Source organism: Histoplasma capsulatum, assembly GCF_000150115.1.
Source record: "Histoplasma capsulatum G186AR genomic scaffold supercont2.4, whole genome shotgun sequence".
Lineage (NCBI taxonomy): Eukaryota > Fungi > Ascomycota > Eurotiomycetes > Onygenales > Ajellomycetaceae > Histoplasma > Histoplasma capsulatum.
This window is the reverse complement of record NW_025544804.1, coordinates 692,343-714,535: the sequence shown is the minus strand read 5'-3', so window position 1 is coordinate 714,535 and position 22,193 is coordinate 692,343. Positions and strand designations below refer to the sequence as shown.

Here is a 22,193-nt window from a genome sequence, read left to right as displayed (position 1 = left end):
CATGTTGGATGACATTTGGACTAATTTTATCAACATAACTATGATTTTGCATTAATCCTGTAGGCGAGCGAACGGGAGGAGAAATTCCGAGGTGCAACCAGTTTCACACCCAGAAACGCAGAGCTGTAGATTGCTTGACCCGTATCCCAAATAGATACCTAGAGAGACTACGGGTCGTGCTGTCGATGCTGAAGGTGCTAGTTAATCTCCTCCCTAGCCATTTTAGCTGGTGGTTTAACGTGATCCGCCGCCCTACTTACTCCATTTCGTAGGACTTGAAGAGTTCGGTTTCTGAGTAAATATCTCAGCGCATATACACTCTATAATTGGTATATACAGTGTAATTCATAAGCTAGAAGATATATAATATCATACGTTTCATTTTCATTGAAAAATATTGAAGAAGTGTATTAGAAGTTCAATTCTTCAAAAATTACTAGTACGCATGAATTTATATGAGTGTATGAAGATTGCAGACTCAGTATTGTTATCAAAGAAAGTACACTACAATTTTATACAAAAGCTAATACGAAATAGAAAAATAAATATTTATTTTGTATTTAAAATTTAAGAATAATAGAGCTATCACATATATTAATGAAATTATCGATATATTACAAACGTATGGTTTTTTCTCATATAAATCAATCTTAAAACACTAGTAATATGAATACGAATGCATGTAAATTTATACAAGATAGTATCTTAATTTTACATTGTGTATTATGCGTTTAATTTTTAGTCAATTCTTATATACTTCTTATGAGATATATAAAATGTCTAGGAGATTGTAAATTACGAATAAGAAAAAAAAAATATGATTACTATTCCTATTTAGAATCTCCTTTTGGTATGAGAGAATGGAGTTCAAAAGGGTGGTTGATCGCGTTAGATAATCACGCAGGCAGATGGATAACTAACTAGTTAACTACAGTATCTCACGGATAAGCTTTATTGAAGCCGCAGCATAAACGACATACATAAACTATCCGCGTTAATGACACCGAATACAGTGACAGATACAGCTAACTGGCAGTTGAATGATAGTTGCGCTCATAATATCTGGCAATACCCTGCGAAGTTAACCCATATCCCCATTGTCCCTCCTCCGACGCCATGTCGTCGTTCTTCTTTTCCACCCCAGTCGATATCGACATCGTTCTGGAGGATAGCGACGAACGAGAAACCGTCGACATCAAGCTGGATAAGAACAGGAGGGAAAAGGCGCCGTTGTACATGGATGGTGAGTCCGTGAAGGGGGCAGTAACAGTGCGGCCTAAGGATGGGAAGCGATTGGAGCATACGGGAATTAAGGTCCAATTCATCGGAACAATCGGTATAGAGAAAGCGTCAATCCTTCTCCCTTTAATATCCGTCTAATGTGAATTCCATCTAACGCAATGAGAGCCGCTTAGAGATGTTTTTCGATCGAGGAAACCACTACGAATTCCTCTCTTTTGGTCAAGAGCTTGCTGCCCCTGGCGAGCTACAACACCCGCAAACCTTCCCTTTCAACTTCAAAAACGTCGAAAAGCAATATGAATCTTACAACGGCATCAATGTCAAACTGCGATACTTCGTCAGGGTGACGGTTTCGCGGCGGATAGCGGATGTTGTGCGGGAGAAGGATATATGGGTTTATTCATACCGCATGCCTCCTGAGACAAATAGCCCTATCAAAATGGACGTGGGGATTGAAGATTGTTTACACATCGAATTCGAGTATTCAAAATCCAAGTACCATCTCAAAGATGTTATTGTGGGGAGAATATACTTCTTGCTTGTGAGGCTGAAAATAAAACACATGGAATTATCGATTATCCGCCGCGAAACAACTGGATCGCCACCGAATCAGTACAATGAAAGCGAGACGCTGGTGCGGTTTGAGGTACTTTACAATTATGTTTTTCCTAAATGGGGTTGTTGCTTCAGCTTGATATTCCACTGCGGAAAGCCTGCCGAAAATGTGACATTTGCTAACAACCCCCTTGTTTGTAGATTATGGACGGCTCCCCATCAAGAGGTTTGTCAGACAATCCTCTTCCGGTGGATGTAGTCCACAATAATTTCCTTCCGTTGTTGAAATGCCACTACATATCATTCAGATTAGGCTAACATCTATTATTGCCGCACGAATAGGAGAAACGATACCCATCCGGTTGTTCTTGGGTGGTTTTGATTTGACCCCAACTTTCCGCGATGTGAATAAGAAGTATTCTACCCGATACTACCTAAGCTTGGTGCTCATAGACGAAGGTGGGTTTCGAGTTGATGCTTGGATTGCTTTTAGTTTTGCCAATTTGGAACATGGGTTTCAACCAACTGTCCCTATCCCTGCCTTTGGTGGAAACATTTTGTCATTGGCTATTGAAAATATGCTCTTCACAGCACACTTAAATGATGCAATTGGTTGTTGCCAGTCATTTGGACCTGTTGGCTCCAATATGACCCCCACGTCTAGTGGTTTCATCCGCACCCACGCTAAAGATTCCTCTCCCTCGCTTCCCACGCAGCCAGTTATTTTCTCCATATCCCTTCTATCCCTGTTGCAAAATATATTACCGGGATCCAACAAATATGACCTCCGGTTATTTAGTCTCAGCGCTGCCATCCCTGTGCACATAATCAAGGGAAGGAAAAATGTATCGCTGTATAAAATTGCTAACAAGGAATTTTTCTAGATGCACGTCGATATTTCAAGCAATCTGAAATCGTTCTTTACCGTCAAGCTCCTGAAATCGGCTTGACCCCTGAGGTTGCCCAGCAGCAAATTGCTCAACAGCAACAGCTCCAAGGTGAGCCTACTACCTCAGCAGGCCCAACAAAAGACATGCAGACGGCGTCGTTTGGAAAGCAGCAAGTCGCGGCCCAGGCGTAATTATGAAGGTGGGCGGAAAGAAACGAGAATGAAGCGGGCGCAAGGACTGTTAAAGAGTGCACGATAACGGCTTGATCGACTGGCGCTTTGGTTTCGTGGTCTTTGGTCTTTTATTTGTTAGTTTCCATTTGTATGGACAATCATACTGTTTATCACGAATTACTACACCGTGGTTTGTTTATATTATCATACCTTTTTTTATTTTTTATTTTTTTTTAAAAAAAATGGTATTACAATGGAAGGCGTCTAAAAGAGCCCTTTAACCACGTTCCAATTTAATTGTCCATGCGATAATGTTGCTAGTGCCACTAATATAAATCATAGACGATGATCCATGCGTGCTAGCAGGGCAGAAGCGGGTATCGATGCCTGAATGGAATTTTATACAATCCCATGACGACGGAGAAAGCATAACTTCAAAGACGGTAAAACAAGAGAAATGATATTATACAAAATAGATGGGATAACAGTTGCAGAAAAAAAATACTGTTTAAATAGCACCCTTGTTTAGGATTGTATGTTGGATCCAATCGGTAAATCAATCATCATCCCCTGCGTCTGCCTCATCATTTTCATCATGGCCACCCAGTCCATCTCCCGAGAGGTTCACCAATACCTTCTGCAACGCATCTAAAACTCTATTATCATCCCTCTCCTTCCCAGCAACACCCGTCGCCCTCACCACGAAAGGATACACCCAACCAAGATGCTTCTTGTACATCCCTGAATTATTACTACCTTTTCCACCTCCTAGTGGTGCAACAGGACCCGCATCGGGGATCGCAGCCGGTTCGCTTCTGAGCTCGACGAGCCGATGGAGTAGATATAACAATTCCTTCTGCGCCGGGGTTGGTTGGGGCATGAGTCCGCGCAGCGGTTGGTCGGCGATATAGGATTTTAGAGATATTGCGCAACGGAGAATTAGATATGGGGATGCGGATTTCGCGAGGATTACATATGGGTTTTCTGCATCCTGAGGTGCTAGTTTCGACGGATGTGCCAATACCCGAGCTTTGTGGGAAGGTGATTTGCTGGAATGTGTTGCTGCAAGGTCAAACAACGAGTCGATCATTAAGAAGGCCATTTTTGATCGGAGAGTGGGAGGCGGGTCGTATGTGCGTCCCATACGAATTTTATATAAATCCAGCAGCGGCTCTTTTTCAAGCGTCGCGCTCGGTAGATCGGAATGCTGTATTGGATAGACAAAAGATGAGCTGAAAAGCGCGCAGGCGAATTGTCGTCTCGTTTTATCAGGGATTAAAGGTGACCCGAGTGATGGTATTACTATGTCACGGAGGCGGGTGAATGCTGTTACATCAAATTCTTCATCTTCGCAAATTACTCTGGATTGAATATTCGATTTCTTGTAGTCGAACGCAGAAACAATCCCTCTCGAGATGTCAACAACGCAGTTCCAAAAATCAACAAGCTCTTTTTTGCTGGAATTAGATTGTTCATTCTCAACGTAGGGAACGGCAACCTGGAGGATATCAAGGGAAACGGAGGTCGCCACCCGCCAGAGAGCGGGGTCGTGGTCGCTTCCATTCCACTTATATTTATGAGCTATTTGGTTCGAGAGGTGCTCAAGCGCCCTCGTCAAAATACCATTCGAGAAGATGTCGGTGAGAATGCCATGTTCTGCAACATACCATCCAAGAAGTCGCATCGCAGACTTCGAGAATGCCACAAATGTTGGTTTTCTATTATCTTGGCCAGCTGACCATTTCGTCAACGCGCAATCAGAAAACTCTGCAAGACAAGTAACTAAGGCCGGTTGAGAAGACGTTTTTTCCAGACATATTGTCTTCAAGGATTCCATAGTAAGTGACTGCAGTTCTGACTGGTGGTCGACATCTCGGGTGTAGCGTGAGGACACAGACCTCCAAACAGAAATTTGTAGATTTTCAAGCACTTGACAAATTTGTGTGTCGGTCAATATGTCCTTCAGGAGTCGGTAGAGTTGCTTAAAAGACTTTAGATAGGCTAGCAACGCATCTTGATTTTGCACATCCAAATCGGGCTGTTCATCTAGCGCAATTGGGTGACCATTAACCCAGACAGCCCACGCAGACTCCAAAGATTCCATTTTGATATCATTGTAGCCACGAATTCGTGAGAGGACTTCTGAAAAACTGGAAAAGACAGCTTCGTCCAACTCGAGGACTCTAATTTTGATAATAGCTTCGAGGTAATCTAGGAGTCGCTTCCACGATTGAGAAAATCCCTCATCCTGTGCGATAGTGTCGAAGTACCCAGCAATTAAATTAGACAATCCTTTAGTCAAAATCACAGCTGTTTCTATCCATGTCTTCATCTCGTTTGAATCAAGGGGTTCTGAGGTCTGTCGCGCCATCAAAACTTCCTTTTGAACCGACTCTGTCATAACAAAGAGAACCTTATTCAAACACAAATGCCAAGCTTTTGGTGGGAGCTGTTGGCCATACGCGTCAAAAATGCGCAGTGCGGTCTGGATTGCAGCATTACGAATCTCTGAGCGGCTATCTGTGCTTAAATCGGCAATGCGTAACAGAAGAACTAACCATAATGAGTTCCTCGAAATCAAGAGATCGGAGGATTTAGCTAATTCGGTCAATGTCTCCTCGCTAGAAGAGACCTCAATATGACTTTCGATGGAAAATTTGTCGACCTGGCTGCGAAGAAAATCAGAAAGGTTCCAAAACGAGGTCGTGGAAGTGAGAGATATGTTGAAATCTTCCACTTGTGACGCAAAGCTTGAAAATGCCTTCACTAGCTCTAAGAGGCAAGAGGACGATAGCAAACTAAGGAAATCGGAAGCGACAAGCTGCAACGAGCTGTATGCTGTTCTGACGAGTCTTGCGGACTTGACGGTTAAATTTCCCCTAGGCTTGTGAACATTGTTAAACGAGGCGCATTCGTCCCCATTCTTTGAAATACACCTGAGGTCATCAAATACACTTGATATCAAGTCAAAAACCAAATCCCATCCAGCAATCAATGATTCTCCACACTCTTCAAGAATTGATTTTAGAGCCTCAAGAGCAATCTCATGTATTTCAAAATCGGACGCACGCTGAGAAGAATTTGAGTTCGAACTACAGTCATATAATGTCGAGATCTGGGTTTTCAAGGCGCGCAATCCACGAAGTTGGACCTGGTTCCTAATGCCCGGGTCATCGGAGTTTCCCAGTTTGATGGAGTGGAACACAATGTTGTCAAGAACATGGCTTGCATTTGAACGTAGAGATTGATTGATTTGAGTATTTTGAGTAATTGAGACGAGATCCCCTACTAAAATGCGCCAAATTCCTTCCTCATCGTCGGGGAGAGCTAGTCGTTCGAGGTTGGACTTTGCCAAATCGTTCACTTTGGCTAAGACGAATTTCAACTCGTCATCCTGGATCCTCGACTTTCCCAAAGCAATAGAAATACTGCGTTTGTTCTGATGTATACGCCCCAGTGCCTTAGAAGACGGGGTGAATTGCGATGGTACCGGATGTTTTCCAGAGCTAACATCTGGTATACCCCTATCAGTCTTTTCAGAGAGGCTTAAAAGAGCAGACAAAAGGCTCTTGAACGAAGTACTAGGATACTCTCCAGTGCTCTCGAACATTTTAGCTGCTGCTGCTTCAACAGCTATTATCTCGGCACCAAGGTTGGCCTTGGAAGGCTCCGGGGTGAGGGGTGTATTCCTGTCGCTCCATTTGTTCATAGACGCAGGCTTCGGGGTAGCCATGGTCGAAACGTTTAGTATTAGCTCTGCATGCTGAAGCGTTTCAAGAATTATCAACCAGGCAGCTTGATCCAGGGTTGGTCCTAGCGCGATTCCTAGGTTAAGTAAAGCTCGTAGGCATAGTAAATTACGAGTGCTGAGAGCAGTAGGAGTTTTATCAGCCGTCGAAGCCAACGCGTCGGCGGCTATTGTGGACTTGGGCATAGATGATTCGGTAGCGAGAGCATCCTGGGAGTCTATACCAGGAGAATTTAGTGACACGGTGAAGTTACTAAGGTCGGCTGGAACAGCGGCCTTCCCTAGCGTAGTGAGAAAAGCATCTCGTGGTGTAGATAACCTCAGGAGTCCAGCAACATGGGTTAGCTTCTGGAAAGATCGGACAAGGTTGTGATAAAATTCACCATCTAACGCGGCATATAGAAAGGTAGAACATGTGGCTAGAATGGCAGGCCAGCAGGTGTCGATCATGCTCGTGATAGCCTGGATGTCATTGATTTGAGGATGTGACTTGAGATCCAACGGGTTTATAGGAACAGATAGTTTATTCGAGGCTCTGCCGGAGTTTTTACGCTGAAGTGCAGATTCGTCCCCTGCTTTATTCGATATCGAGGCTCGGTGCTTCCGTTTGCTTTTAGATTCAGAAGCGGTCAACGGAAGGATAAATTTAGCAATACTCTCCGATAGCGTACTGATACAGTTGAGGGCAAGACTGTAAATATATGTCTCAGGGAGTATTGGAGCATCGATCTTATCTAACGTTTCGAGGTATGGCGTCCGAACAAGGCTCCACTGGCTGCTGATACCACACGTGCTTTCCTTTGTTGTGGGGCTTCCGATAACGCCAGCGACAGAAACAGCCTCAAGGGTGACTTGTTCATCCATCATATTTCTTGAGTTTGATGGACCCGTTGGCAAGGTTGATCGGTGACTGACACCGATAAGGTATGGCTTTTCGGATGCCAGCTTCACCAAGCAAGCCATATGATCGCAGACGATATTTCTGCGACCTTCTTCAGTATCGAACAATATGTAAATAAGTCTGATAAGTCCGGAGTCGGAATATAATCCCCTGAAGATTTCCATGCAAAGAACACGTTTCCAGGGCACTGCCGCATCAGCGTCAAGTAAATGGATTAGAAGCCCTAGTGCCATTTCGCATTCTGTGACTAATTGGAGTAGATACTCCCTGAGTAAAAGGAGCAATATCCTAGCCACACGAACCGTTAGAGGAAAACTATACCGCCCAGAAAAATGTTTCACGGTCAACGGCATCAGCCGGTTACGAAGAACGAGAACTTGTTCTGGATGTTTGGCAAAGATATGACCGTTGTTGACCAGGATACTCTCGATCAATTCGAGGACGAAAATCTTGGAAAGAGATTTGATGTTGAGAAATTCTAACTTTTCTCCTTCAACCAAGCGACAGAGATCATCCAAAATCTAGGATGAAGGTTAGTAACGAAGCTCGTATTTTCCAACTTGTAAATTATAATTTACCCTCAAAGCATCATAGCTGGCGGAAGTTAAATGGATCTGCTGGTCGTATACTGTTACAGGAAAGCTGAGAACGGAATCTGGCATCGCTGTGACAGTGTCAATACGATATAAATTAATATCGAAACCAGATAGAGCAAACGGCCAGCTGACATACCATCCGTTTTTGAAACCTTGTCGAAAATAGAAACCACAAGCTGCTGCATTGTAGCGGCCGCTGTATTCGCAACAGACGACGTCTTACTATTCTGGAGTGTGGCACATATTTCCAACGTATTTGCGAGGAGCGGTCCATTCAACTCAATCGCATAATACTGAAATAGCGCGCCGAGAGTTTGAAGAACCTTAAGTTGGACATCGAGCCCTGTCAAGTCATTAGCATCAGTATAACAGCTACCAACTAAGAGAAAAGACTAGTAACCTAGGTTCGTTGTTTGATGAAGCCCATCAAGTACATCTCTGAGACCCTCTGGCGGTAGTGCCCGGGATGCCACCAATCTCTGGATGCCGACCACCCCGATTGCCGCAAGCCGACCATGGTTAGTTTGACAAGCAATCACAAATGGCTTTACAAAATGGGGTTTCCGAATTAAATCTCTTGAAACGTTAGTTAATAGGAATAAATCTGTATTTTTTTGATTTTAAGCAAACCTGCTGCTAGTTGGGCTTCCGAAGTTGATGGTAACCCCTTGAGATCCACTAGGGACTGCTCAGCTGCCTGCAAATCTAGTGTGAGCAAATTTTCATTTTGGAAGTATGGAAGGTAGTTTTACATTTTTTAGATTTGAATTCTTCCGTTTCGACTCTTGTATCAAATTTGAGAGCTCCGTCTGCAGGATATGGGATGTCATGTCAGATATCAAATTGCGCTCAGTGTTATCAGGCGCGATTTCTCGCAACTCCAGAAGCAACCCAGCTCTTAGTAGAGAGGAGTGCGAGACCAGGCCACATACGGCATCAGCGAAGAGCGAATAGCTAGAACTAGTTCAACAATGCAAGGCACTTCAAGCCTGCAGACATCTAGATACCGTGGAAACCAGGTTAAGGATGCTTGGTGTTGATGTTGTACAGTGGCATTTAGGACTCACTTCCGCGGCTAGCTATCTGCGTAATGGCGCTAGAGTCACATGATATGACGCAGCACGTGCCTCGCGCTTAATCACTAAGCGTTATAGACGAACGGACATGCGCGACACATGCAACCCCTCTTTAATGCCATATTCTCTACTGTGATATTGCAACTTTACCTTCACCAATTTTTTTGAAAGGTTTCCTCGAGATGGCAGCCGTGGTTCCTCGGAGCTTCCGTTTACTAGAAGAGCTTGAGAATGGCGAAAAAGGACGCGGGGCAGGTATGTATGGTCCACCAGGTAAAATCATTACATCTCTCATGCTCATTATGTTCAATCTCTCGATTAATAGAAGCATGTTCCTATGGCCTTGCCAACGGGGACGACGTAACAATGACGAATTGGAATGGAACAATTCTAGGTCCCCCTCATGTGCGCCCAATTCTCCTCACCACAGGTATTACTGGCAGCTCAGCTTAACATTTTGTGAAATAGAGTGTGCATGAGAACCGGATATATAGCGTCAATATTAAATGTGGTGAAAATTATCCCGATCTTCCGCCAACTATCCACTTCGTTTCCAAGGTGAACCTTCCCTGCGTCGATCCGCGAAACGGTAAAGTATGTGGTTATCCCCTCTTAGAAAATCCGTCTGACGGAGTGTGTGATGCTGATGCTCACTAGGTCGATCTGACGAAGCTACCCCGACTTGCTATATGGAAGAGAGAGTTTACGATGGAGACCATTCTGCTTGAGATTAGAAGGCAAGCAAAATGCTATAAAGAGATGCCGCGGGATATCCGTGCTTACTAACTCCTTGTAGATTCATGGCTCTACCGGAAAACAAGAAAATCCCTCAGCCCCCGGAAGGATCTAACTTTTAAGTGGCTATTTTTGAAGATGGCTCCCATTATGACGCGACGGGAGCATTGCTTTGAGGTTGTTGTTTTCCTTCTTTGCATGCATTTAGCCTTTCATATGTTTTATGATCATTTTAGGGGCAGACTTTAGCGTAACCAAATATGACCGGACATAAACTTCTAGTTTATGGAATGCGAACATGCCATTTTCTCTTCCGCAAATCTATAAGCGATTGTTCCCATGCAAAGCCTTTCCGTTTATACCATGCAAATGTGGTTGTAGGGAAAACCGATCACGTGATTTAAAAGCTACCCAGGCATCCATCCAGGATCTCAGTTCCAACTTTAGAATGAAAAACTGTGGGGTTAAAAATTCCAGAGGATGTTGAAGCAAAGCTAACGAAGAATTCGATTGTTTTTATTCGAATGCCGAGGTTTCTGTTACCCAAGAGCTCGGGCGCCCATAGACTAGCATGTAGGTTTTCCTTACCCTGTATATGTGCTTGAATCATCCAACTCATAATCTTTCCAGGTCTTTCACTCTACCACGCTCTCTTGTCTCAATCCGCCCGCCTGCACTTAATTCAACTCCAACCTGCGGAAATACAGGGCCTAATAAAATCTAACTTTCACAAATATAAAGCCCTGCAAAGTCCCAGCCAGATCGCCAACGCTTTGAAGGCCGGCTATGAGGTTAACACCACCATCCAGTACCTAACCAGTTCTACCTCACTTACATGCTAACTTATGTTACGCAAGGCATTGGATTTACTCCATTCGTGCACCCAGGCAAACCCAGAGAGCATTGACCGGCTTGAATCAATCGTTCAGCGCGCTTTCGATCTCAAAACCAATATCCACAGGAACCGGGAAATCCAAGCTGCCCAACACCGTCCGGAGAACCGCAACACGCACGCGCTAAGGAAAAGAGCCGAAGGCAGAGCAAGGAGGCGTCCGGAAGCTCTCCGTCCACACCCTGATACTGAACCGATTTTATCACGCCCAAGGGCGCATATCAATGGGCCTCGCCGTGTTCCCGTACTTGTCGATGCCCGTGGGATTCCATTCCTTCGAATCAAAAAGCCAGAGCCTCCGAGTTTGAGTCGCGTCTTGAGGAGTAAATTAGGCGCACGGTGGAAGAAGATCCTTCGTCGGGACAAGTTGGAAGATGATGTTTACCTCGCGCAGCAAGAGGACAAGTGGGATGCTATCGTGGATCAAAACAACGATGGCCGCTGGGAGACAACTGTTGCCGAGTGTCTTGATTATACTATCAAAACAATACAGCATGAGGATCAGAAAAATAAAGAGCTTGCGCAGAAGATGTGGGAGGTCGTTCTGAAGGAACGGGAGCTTGCGGAAAAGGAGAAGGAGGAATTCAGAATTCAGCAGCTAGCACAGACAGAATCTGTCAGTGGGGTTGCAGCGGTTCGCGGATCTAAGCATGAAGTGAAGGGTATCGCTGCTGAAGGGAGCAAGGAAGATATTGCAGCTGAAAAACATGACAAGCGCCCCTAACGGTGATGCTGAGAAGGTGTATATTGTACTCTATATGTGTAGGCTCGCCCCTTGTAGTGAGATACCTCTCATCTGGGTACTTCAGCAAGTTAGTGTGGATGTCGCGAGATACATAGCCGGTATGTTGGAAGGGATTTAAACCATCCAAACCCAAGGCTTGGTTGTAACGGCTAATATTCAGAGAATCGTAGAAACCCGATCTTAAAGCAGAGACTTCTGCTTAAGCTATATAGTTCGCCGCAAACGTCGAATTAAGGTACATAGAAGAAGATTTGGTACAACTTATGCAGACCATGCAACAGTGCATCATCAGTTCCTGCAGGGCGAAATAAAGAAGAAAAACACAAGCATTCAGAAAGACCTTCGGAACTTTGCGAATGCAGTAACATCACGATTAATGACTTTCGCGCATATCGCCTTGCAACCGGAGAAAAGAATAGGTCCGGGAGTTTGTTATTTGCCCTTGGGCTACGGGGGATATTCTTCACCTAATACCGCAAACTTGCAAGGGCCATGATGCCAACTCAACATCTAGTAGACTTGTATAGTATAAAGGAAAATATCAAAAGTTAAACGTTACGATACCAATTCCAGTTTTTCCATACTGGCTGGTATAGAATCAACATAGTCCTCATCATAATCCACCTTACCAGCTAGGCCTTTCTCCCACAATTCCTTCCCAGTAAGTTTTTTCTCCTCCTTGCTAGTAACCTTCCTCTTCTTGTCATCTGCTTCCTTTTCTTCCTGCTTCCTTCGTTCTAGTTCTTCCATCTCGTTCTGGAATCTAGCTCTCCACTCCAGAAATGACTCCCGCGTCACAGCCGCGCCATGAAATTTACGATTCTCTTCTTCTTCTGCCTTGGCAGACTCCATTTCCTTCAATGCTTGGACGGCTGCTTGTCGTTCGGATATAAGAAGCTCGGCACCCTCCTTTAACGTATCAACAATAGTAAATATCATCGCCATTCCCATGTTTTCCTCAATGGTGGACTGCAGCGACTCCAGGAGCCGGTCACGGTCTTCTTGTATATCAAAGTGGGTGTGTTTGGGTGCATTAGGCGGCGTGGAGAGTTCGAGATCTGGAGCAACGTCTGGATATTGTGGCGGGTATGAAACTTGAAGGATGAGGGTGGGAGGCTCTTGATCATCGTCTCCCTGGGGGGTAACATCCAATGTTATTGATATTCGATATGTGGTATCAGATATATCTGTAGGTATTAGTTACGAGCGTAACAAGACCTTGGGAACAAAAAGGCGATTGTATTGAAATAATCACCTGTGATTTCGTCTGGAAAAATAGACCTGAGCGTCTCCCTTTCTTCTTGCTGATCTTCGATTCCCATGATGCTTTTGCTTCAAGCGCGAAGCTTGCAAGAGGGGTAAAACGGGGTTCAATGCCCTTTTCCAGAGTAATATGTCAAAACGATCAAACGTGAGTTGCTGGTGGTGTTAACAGGCAATGTCTCTGAAATGTGCGACTCAGGACGAATTCCGAATTTATTTTTTAACACGGACGGTGAGGATACTTTCTTTAACTGTGCACTTAGCCCAAGGCCTTTCTTGATGAGATCAAGTTTCCCCGTCTCACATGCAAACAAAACAAACATTTTTTTTTTGAAAAAATATAAATACTATTTCTCGGTCGCATACAAGATTTACTTTTTGGCAGTCAATTACGTCAAACAATAATTACCTGATCACTTCTGTCCCGCTATTTACTCCGTCACTAGGATATATAGTCAATATATCCCATATGGCCAAAACGCGGCCCCCCAACAAATCTTCAAAGAAAAGAGCAAAATCTGGCCTTCGTGATGGCAGCAGATCTACCTGGAGGAAAATGAATGAAGATCCGGCAATTTTTTTCGACCAAGCCACCATTTTCCTCCAAACAGGGCAACCGGAAGCCGCTCTCCCTCTTGCACAACGCGGGTTAGATATAGCTTCAGCCGGATCACCTGCTGTGTTAATAGGTCTGAACTTGATCGGCGAAATATATGTTGAATTAGGAGAAATCGATGCGGCGCGACAACAATTCATGCAAGCCGTTGCTCTAGATCCGAACGGAGAAATTCCTGAATCGGAAGGAGGAGGTGCAGAGAAATTTTTATGGCTTGCGCAATTGAGCGAAACTGGTGGCAAGGATAGTGTAAGCTGGTTCGAAAAGGGAGTCGCAAGTTTGAGACGGAACATACAATCGTTAGAGCAGAGCCGCAAACTGGATGATGGGTTGGCTGTGCAAGAGCAGAAGAAAAAGTTGGCACATGCTTTATGTGGAGTGGTAGAAATATACATGACCGATCTATCGTGAGTTTCCTATTGTACGCAAAATTCATTAAAAAATAAAATGCCAATGCTGAAGTGAACCTTCTAAACCAGATGGGAAGAGGATGCGGAAGCTCGATGCGAAGCATTGGTTACAGAGGCTCTTTTGGTAGCCCCCGATTCCCCGGAATGCTTGCAAACATTGGCTTCGGTTAGGATATCACAACTCCGACAAGACGACGCCCGGGCTGCGCTGTCAAGAAGCCTTCAATTATGGAAAGACTTACCACCGGAAAGCCCCTTGGTGCCAGACTTCCCCACACGGATAAGTCTTGCTAGATTATTAATGGAAGTCCGGATGGAAATTGAAGCGCTTGAAGTGTTAGAAAGAATGGCTCTTGAAGACGATCATAGCGTTGAGATGTGGTATTTAGGCGGGTGGTGTCAATATTTGCTCGGGAAGGGCGAAAAGCTTCCCGCCAATAAGGACGGCCTATCAGAATCGGAACTCCGACAAGCTACATTACGTTCCAGCAGGAGCTGGCTAAAACAGAGCTTAAAGCTTTACGAACTAGTTGAGTATGAGGATTTGAAGCTGAAGGAACATGCTGAGGAACTCGTCCAAGATCTCCAGAATCAGCTGGGCGAGGATGGTGACGATACCGATGATGGCGAAGACGTGGACGGAGAGTGGGAAGATGAAAGCGACGGTTTAGATGATGACAATGATAATGGCAAAGACGAAGATCAGAAAATGACGGACTCATGAAAGGGCATTAAGAGAAAGGAGTAATGCAGAGAAGCGAGGAAACTGCTCTGGTAGTATCCTCGTGTCCGTATTCTATCTATGATACCAATTAGAGCAGAAATGGGTTTGGTTATGTTTTCGCATGGTAGGATGATGGAAACGACTAGAGATACATATATATAAACGAACTGGCTTCATGAAAATTAAATGGATTCTGTAAAGATAGCAAGGAGTGTTTTATTTCCATATCCGCTGTGGCCCCTTTGTTCCTGGCCGGATTATCATAAACTTCCGAACACCTCGGAAATATTGGTATTATTAATACTTTTCATGGTCAAACTGCGACACACGACGGCCTTCTCACAACAACCTCCACCAATGTAAGCTACCGGAGCGGAGCTTACTTCTGGTTGGGTCTCGTCGTCCTTCTTGTCGAGATGGATGTCGCGCCGGTGCTGGCGAAAGAGGAGCTTCCCTTGAAATCTGCCGTGGTGAAGGTGGTCGATGTCGCTACGGAGAACGGAGTGATATCAGCAGGCGCGCCTGATGTCAGCGAGGACGTGTCAAACCCCGAGTTCGACACGGAGGACGGCGATTCTGGCGCTTCGGGGGATTCTGAAGACTCTGATGATAACTGGGAGACTGAGTCACTTTATGAAGATTCATTACAGTTTGTCCGCGATGACCAGCTACACGACGGTAAGGGAAACTGTTTTTTTTTCATTGTCCTTTTTTTTAGGGTTTTTTTTGTCTTTTTGTTTTTTGGGGCCAAATGCGCCCTTTAACTGGCGTTCTCTTTCCAGGAAATCAAAGCACTGACTGATAAAATAATGATCCAGTTCCAGATGCGTGTACGCCAGAGGAGGCCGCTGCCTTTCGTGGGCGCCTTCACGAAATCGGAAAGGCTGCTTTCATTGAAGAGACAATAGGGCAGGGGACCATTACTGCCAGGAAACTCTGCACTGCCTTCGGGATCATGCCGCCCACATTTCTTGAAGGTGCTCCAGACAGGGCTTATCATACCTTGCTTATTATAGGAATTGCACGCGAATACTCAAGACGCGTTAAGCTATCACAGTACAATACTATCGATGATGCGGTTGAGCTGCTAAAAAAATCAAAGAATATTATCGTCTTAACTGGCGCCGGCGTAAGCACACTGATAAAGTTGCCATGGGAAGAAAAATAAAACCATACTGATATCCAGATTTCTAGATATCCACTAGTCTCGGTATTCCTGACTTTCGTTCGAAAGATACCGGCTTATATTCTAAGTTAGAGTATCTGGGATTGACCGACCCTCAAGAAGTTTTCGATATACGCCTATTCCACGAGGACCCCAAAATTTTCTTCTCTATTGCGAAGGACATCCTTCCGAAGGAGAAAATTTTTTCTCCAACTCATGCATTTATCCGACTTCTTCAGGATAAAGGAAAGCTACTGACGAACTTCACTCAAAATATTGACAACCTGGAAGCAAATGCGGGGATTTTGCCTGAGAATTTAATCCAATGCCATGGCTCTTTCGCGACAGCATCCTGCATCAAGTGCAAGTACCAGGTCCCCGGTGAGCAAATTTTCGAACATGTCCGAAAGGGAGCACTTCCTGAATGTGCTGCTTGCAAAGACCTACTCGCAGCTCAGCCGTGCGGGATGAAAAGAAAGCGCAGTTCAAATGGGTCCATAAAAAAAAGTCGTAAAAGGGAGGATTTTGACGATAGCTCAGAGGGCGAAGACTATGAAATCCCCACCCCTGGCGTGATGAAGGTACGTTATTGTTAATACACTGCCATTAATGAAACCTTTTTTGATACTTCCTAACAATCAAGCAGCCTGATATCACATTCTTCGGTGAAGATCTTCCGAGCGCGTTCTCGCAACGTCTGATAAACCATGATCGCGAACTGGCAGACCTAGTTATTGTGATTGGGACATCACTGAAAGTGGCACCGGTGGCCGAAGTTCCAGGCATATTACCTCGGGATGTCCCTCAGATTTTAATTTCACGTGACGTAAGCATCACCATAGGACAAGCACCTAACAATCCAGCTAACTCGTTCCCTACCTCACAGCCGGTGTCACATATTGATTTTGATATCGACATGCTCGGTGAATGCGACGTTGTGGTCTCCGAGCTCTGCCGCCGCGCTGGTTGGGATTTGCAACACGAAATGATACCCAAAGACCTAACCGTCGAGGTTTCACTGAGTGAAGGCTACGTCTCACGATATCGATTTACTGCTGTGAAGCCATAAGCAAGATACCCCTTATTTCCCACATTTGCTTTTGCCGCGTTTTTCTCTCGTCATTGCCACACAAATTGTTTTCCATTCGAAACCCGCATTTGTTAGTCTTGACCCTCTTAGCACTCCCCTGGGAATCGTTGATAGATTTTTTTTTTTCTTTGTCATGCCATATATCCCTGGTTCGGGTCAGAATCCTTTTTTTTTTCTTAAACCCAAAGTTCGTTTGCCACCACCCTGCTTATGTTCTCTCATAGACGCCTTTGTACCAATATCTCCATGCATTTGTGATTCTTCATTCTCATATATTTTCTTCTTCTGTATCAATGGATTGGATGACTTATTTATTTGTTAGATGGAATGGCTATTGTTTTCCTGTCCGGGAAGGTCTTTGTTTCATTTGTCCTACTCGCAGAGATGGGTGAAGAGATGTTTGATTATTCCGTTTCAATTTCAATTTATGTTTGGTTCACTTGCTTAGTTCAAATGCTGTGGATTTACGTTGTGGCGAGGAAGTTGAGTCAAGGGATTGGAATGAACAGATGGAGATTATCTAGCAATATTCATGAGCTCATTGAAAAACGGTATGTTTTTAAACATTAAAGTACAATATTGATATTTTAAAATAACCTGTATGTTCCTAGGCAACTATTCACAAAAGCAGCTACATGTACCCGTTTTATATATATATATATATAAAATGCTAACTTGGTGTAGGTGTATATCGCATTGCATCCATCATGGATCGTAGAAAAACTCTATGGGGAAAATCTCATGTCGGAACTGCTTCTTTCTATCCTCCGCTTTTCACTCTCATGTGATACTTTCCGTCTCTCATCCATACTCTCTCTTTTTCTATCCTTTCTTCTTCTTTTATCTACCTTCTTCATTGCCTCCTGTGTCAACTCCTGCCGGAACATTTTTTCAATAACATCTTTCTTTCGCGACCGACGGTCGCCAACCCAAATCAAAACACCACCCATTACGTTGCACGTAATCGAGCAGCAGAGAATTACAGTTGTAAGGGCGAATGGGCGGACCTTGTAATAGATGCCCCATGTGCATGCGCCCAACGCTATCTGGAATATGGAGTGGAAGTCCAGCAGCACGACAATTGCAATCAAGAGGCGAAGGGGGAAGGCTGTGTGGGTGCTTGTTTCGTGCGGTTTGTAAAATGTGTGTGATCTCGAAAGTTTCTTCTGGTGGTGTTCAAGGCTCTTCTGCTGTTTTGCGTTGAGAACGGAATATTCCTGCAGTTCGGCTTCATCGTTGGGTTTTTCGTCACTAGCTTCGTCCGTGGCACTCATCTCCATGTCGATTTGTTGGTTTGCGTCGTCTATTCTTTTCTTCGGAAGGTCATTTTTATTATGTAGTTTGGGAAGTGCTTTTTCCTTGCGCAAACGCCATGTCATGTGGGCGTAGCGCGCGACAAAAATCATATGGTATGTGTCTATTGCACGAAATGGGGCTAATCCGTCTCCGACTACGGCAAATAGAGCGACTAAGACATTGTCTATGACGTTGATAATATAAAGCTGACGGCCGCCAACATTGATCCATCCTAGTTTAAGGAATACTGCGTTAGTTCTGAGACTTTACACATTGTGGACATAGAATATTTTTGGAAATTACGTCACACACCTATCAGGAACAAGACCCATGCGAGTCCAAAAAGGGTAATCAGTGTCGCATAAAGCGTGACTAGAAACCCAAGCGCTGCACATGGAATATGGTTAGCCGAGCGCCAACCTTACGCATCAGGGAAGACAACGGTTTCACCTACGTTTCCGGACATATTGCCCAAAACCCTTCATTGATCGTTTGAACTTAGACCTCCGCGAATGAAGCATGTGTCTAACATGATCGTTGAGCTCTAGCTTATCTACCTCACTCCAACCAGCCAGCGTTTCTCCGTCGGGCAAGACCGCGAAACAGAGTTCATCGATCATTGTTGAACTAGTGCTTTGTAAACGCAATCGTTCTGAAATATCTGTATCCTCTCCTTCCAGTGTTTCGCGATCACTCTCAGGTTCTTCCAGTTTGGGGGCTCCTTCAGTTCGAGGAGTCAACAGGTATGATGGTCTCCGGTTTAAAAACCGCCCAAGATCGGGTACGAAGAGGGAATTTTGAACATTCGTAAGGGTGGTGAGAGTAGATATTTCAGGGTCTTTTTTTTATCACATCATACCGGTTAGTTCCGGCCGCCAAAAAGTCCTGCGGGACAGGTGTTTCTCATACCAATAACGTCGAGAAGATCAACCACTTGGTCTTCAATTGTGCCCACTTCATGTCCACTGACTGTGGCAGCACGAGTTAACCCCAGGGAAGAAATTGCAGCAGCGCTCGTCCTCCGCAATCTCTCTAAATTACCACGCGGAGGCGAGAGCGCACTTCCTTGCGGGACAGTCTCTTCATTTGACTGTTCCTCCACCAACGAAGGCATAAGTGTTAAGCCTCCTGCCACAGCTGGAGCTACATCAGTCCCATGGTTGACAAATGGCCGGGGATCCGAGCTACTTCGACGGCGGGTGGTAATTTCAGGCACATCTTGTCTATCTCTGTTGCTGTCGTTCTGTGGGTTGGTTCGAAGCGTCTCCGAGTTTGTAGAACTAGAAGGGAAGCGTAGCACCCGTATACTCGGCCTTCGCGATCGCCCGGCTAGAGATGCATTTCTAACATTACCGGGCGTTGGAGAGGGACGAGATTCAGGAGGGGCCGCCGCCTCCGCAGATTCAATGCGATCCATTAAAGCGTGAGAGGCGTGTCGCAAGATGTATCGTCAGTTTACCATAAAGACAGAATTGCAAGGACATATCCTTCCTTATAGATCAATTTGAAAGTTTAGCGCATGCCAATGTCTATTCCAAACGCTTCGGGAAAAAAAAAATAGAATTATTAATCGTCATACATGGCCTTCTGACTAATGAGGCTAATCAGGCCTCACGTCATCGTACCGCGGCGCTAAGACCACGAATCTATTAGGCCGCTAGGGCAAAAGAGCTCAATTACCACCAGCGCCGCGGTGGTTTCGAGGGTACCAATCACCCAATCCAATCCCTCCAACAGAATCCAACCCGACGCTGGGTTGGACCTGGCCCAGGTTTCGGATGAGTCGACGGGAACGTTTGGCGGGTCATATTGTGGCAGTCTTGCAGAGACTGGTCGGACTGTTAACTACGCGCTTCATTATCACAGATTTTGCCGTCTGTAACCATAACGAAAGCCCGAGCGTATCCATGGATGCGATAGCCCGGGCGTTCGACAACCGGAAAAGCAAAGTATTTTCACCTTCTAAAGTAGAATGCAGATAATGTTTCGCAACAGCTCCGCGGATAGCCTGGCTATCTTTAGGTATTTATCGAGTTATTGTGTTGAGATACCTAATTCTTGACTAAGATCCAAGGCTGATGGTTGTTTGATAGCTAGTAATATCAAATCAGGAACGCGCTCTCAGACAATCCATCTTGATATTCTTTCATTGGTCTAGTACTCTGCCGGACATTACTGCGCCTTTTGACAAGTGCCCGACACCAAGATTTCGGGCGTTTTCCAAACCTCTCATTGTTCACCTGTCCAAGCCAGGAATCTGTTTTAATGCCAACAGATAGATAACCACTTGGAAAACGATATGATATTGACACTCAAAATATATTCGGTATCGCTTTGAGTGGGTTTGTGTTGTGAATGTCCAAAGGCAAGATCCATAGCCAAGTCTGCTACAGTGCATGATATCTGAAACTGAACAATTTCCAATTCCTGTCATATGATTCGTGTTTCATTCTGTTTATGGGTGCCCGACACCTCCGCCTAGGTCTGCATCTGTGTCCACCGATATATCACTGAGCCTCATTCATTCAGCAAAGCGCGGAGAGTCGCTAGGCTTCACTAAATGTAATTTAATTTTAAACACTGTTTCCGCATCGACCAACAAACCCAAGAAGCGAAGCGGCGATGCAATACTCTGGGGCTGTCCACCGGGGACACACAGCCTCTTCGACTGTGAAAAACTTCAGCGGATCTCAGTTGTCTCGTCGACTCCATATACGCCTAGCCAGCACTTGGGTTTCCGCATCCCAAACAGGCGTGTTACATGTGGTTCCAATTACGGAATGAGCGTATGAAACGGCATACTATAAAGCCATGAAGTGCCGGACGGTGGGCGTCTTTAAAGATCCATGAAAAGGGATCTTCACTGTCCACTTTTCTATCATTACAACTTCGCTTTCTATTTACATGTCATTTATTAAGAGCAAAATTTTCTCTTTGTCGAAAAGGTCATCAACTACAAACTACCACCTCTCTTGCCCACCATGCCGGACTTCGCAGTGTGGGGCCCTATTGTTTCATTTCTCAACTTAATCCATTATATAAATGGGCTGGTTGGCGCACAAGGAGAAATGCGAACTGCGGATGATATTGTAGGTTGCACTTCTGACCTACTTATCGGCGTCAAATACGATTTCGAGAAGCTTCAAGATCATCTACCACGTTCACGCAAAAGATTCACCGAACGCCAGATCGACCGCACTGGTAGAGAGGTGAAAAAGGCGCAGAAGATAATATCTGATAACAAGGACCAAAATGCGGGGAAAAGACGGATCAACGACATCTGCTGGGTCCTAAAAAACAAAGCAAAATTGCAGACGTGCTTAACTGCACTTCTTCTATACCATGTCACGCTATTGCAGATACGCTCCGAATTGGCCTTCTTGGAGAGCACAATGCCCTGGGCAACGGATCGTTTTGGTGTGGAACTCAGAACATTTCCGAATCCACGTTTAAGATCACCAGTTGATATAAACAGTCAACCTAGAGCGCTCACCTGGGCTAAAGGTTCGATCGCCTTTTAAAATGCATTGTGTTTAACCCCTCAGAAACTGATTGTTTTTGGATATAGTAGACGAGTTCACAAATGGTATCCAATACACTCCCCCAATCTCGCAATCTCGACAAGGATTTCCTCCCCTCTCTTCATTATCCTACACGAGTAGCCCCTTTACAGGCTCCCCGCGTTACTACGATCCCGGGGATTTGGGCGCGTGGCTTCTTCAGCAACGCTACAACACTGACCGTATGCGAGATTAAAAGGTTGTAGTCGATCCCATCGTGATTTATATCTCAATATATCTGTTAGCACCATATCTATGTGGGTCGCCTTTTGCGTATGCGCTACGGGTATTGCCTTCATAGTGAAATTGAGCTCTCGAAAACAAAAATCACCTGGATATAGCTATCATTTGTTGTAAATAAACTGAGCCTGACTACTTTGGAGAAGTGCAGAAGGATTTCTTACTACTTGAAGGCTGATTGACATGATCTCAAAAAGAAAAAGAAAAAATAAAGCGAGAAAAGGGAACAGCAGAAAACCCGAAGTGCCAAAATTCGAAGAGGCTGCGGGACAACAA

At 44.8% G+C, this 22,193-nt stretch overlaps 9 protein-coding genes across 9 annotated transcripts; 6 read left to right on the top strand and 3 right to left on the bottom strand.

Annotated features, from left to right (window-relative positions):
- Positions 1–969: 969 nt before the first annotated feature.
- Positions 970–3,202, top strand: HCBG_03349 (vacuolar sorting-associated protein; the record flags this gene model as incomplete). The annotated part of the gene is made up of 5 exons (XM_045430398.1): positions 970–1,336; positions 1,416–1,888; positions 1,999–2,023; positions 2,140–2,256; positions 2,682–3,202. 5 exons carry the CDS (start codon positions 1,117–1,119, stop codon positions 2,876–2,878), a joined length of 1,032 nt encoding a protein of 343 aa, XP_045288541.1.
- Positions 3,203–3,416: 214 nt separating this feature from the next.
- On the bottom strand, positions 3,417–8,935 carry HCBG_03348 (uncharacterized protein; the record flags this gene model as incomplete). Its single annotated transcript, XM_045430397.1, has 6 exons — positions 3,417–8,030; positions 8,088–8,173; positions 8,242–8,448; positions 8,506–8,679; positions 8,736–8,802; positions 8,858–8,935. The coding sequence occupies 6 exons, from the start codon at positions 8,933–8,935 to the stop codon at positions 3,417–3,419; spliced, it is 5,226 nt and encodes a 1,741-aa protein (XP_045288540.1).
- Positions 8,936–9,363: 428 nt separating this feature from the next.
- Positions 9,364–9,967, top strand: HCBG_03347 (ubiquitin-conjugating enzyme; the record flags this gene model as incomplete). Its single annotated transcript, XM_045430396.1, has 4 exons — positions 9,364–9,436; positions 9,507–9,586; positions 9,650–9,775; positions 9,839–9,967. The coding sequence occupies 4 exons, from the start codon at positions 9,364–9,366 to the stop codon at positions 9,965–9,967; spliced, it is 408 nt and encodes a 135-aa protein (XP_045288539.1).
- Positions 9,968–10,440: 473 nt separating this feature from the next.
- HCBG_03346 (uncharacterized protein) lies at positions 10,441–12,118 on the top strand (the record flags this gene model as incomplete). The annotated part of the gene is made up of 4 exons (XM_045430395.1): positions 10,441–10,489; positions 10,658–10,707; positions 10,774–11,651; positions 11,724–12,118. 3 exons carry the CDS (start codon positions 10,441–10,443, stop codon positions 11,530–11,532), a joined length of 858 nt encoding a protein of 285 aa, XP_045288538.1.
- Positions 12,109–12,875, bottom strand: HCBG_03345 (uncharacterized protein; the record flags this gene model as incomplete). The annotated part of the gene is made up of 2 exons (XM_045430394.1): positions 12,109–12,740; positions 12,809–12,875. The coding sequence occupies 2 exons, from the start codon at positions 12,873–12,875 to the stop codon at positions 12,109–12,111; spliced, it is 699 nt and encodes a 232-aa protein (XP_045288537.1).
- A 366-nt stretch (positions 12,876–13,241) lies between these two features.
- On the top strand, positions 13,242–14,744 carry HCBG_03344 (TPR domain-containing protein; the record flags this gene model as incomplete). The annotated part of the gene is made up of 2 exons (XM_045430393.1): positions 13,242–13,839; positions 13,912–14,744. 2 exons carry the CDS (start codon positions 13,286–13,288, stop codon positions 14,564–14,566), a joined length of 1,209 nt encoding a protein of 402 aa, XP_045288536.1.
- Positions 14,745–14,970: 226 nt separating this feature from the next.
- On the top strand, positions 14,971–16,800 carry HCBG_03343 (chromatin regulatory protein sir2; the record flags this gene model as incomplete). Its single annotated transcript, XM_045430392.1, has 4 exons — positions 14,971–15,244; positions 15,385–15,695; positions 15,761–16,312; positions 16,378–16,800. 4 exons carry the CDS (start codon positions 14,983–14,985, stop codon positions 16,798–16,800), a joined length of 1,548 nt encoding a protein of 515 aa, XP_045288535.1.
- Positions 16,801–17,546: 746 nt separating this feature from the next.
- HCBG_03342 (uncharacterized protein) lies at positions 17,547–19,606 on the bottom strand (the record flags this gene model as incomplete). Its single annotated transcript, XM_045430391.1, has 4 exons — positions 17,547–18,349; positions 18,430–18,504; positions 18,572–18,955; positions 19,027–19,606. 4 exons carry the CDS (start codon positions 19,532–19,534, stop codon positions 17,547–17,549), a joined length of 1,770 nt encoding a protein of 589 aa, XP_045288534.1.
- A 1,492-nt stretch (positions 19,607–21,098) lies between these two features.
- HCBG_03341 (uncharacterized protein) lies at positions 21,099–21,873 on the top strand (the record flags this gene model as incomplete). Its single annotated transcript, XM_045430390.1, has 2 exons — positions 21,099–21,621; positions 21,686–21,873. The coding sequence occupies 2 exons, from the start codon at positions 21,099–21,101 to the stop codon at positions 21,871–21,873; spliced, it is 711 nt and encodes a 236-aa protein (XP_045288533.1).
- Positions 21,874–22,193: the final 320 nt, after the last annotated feature.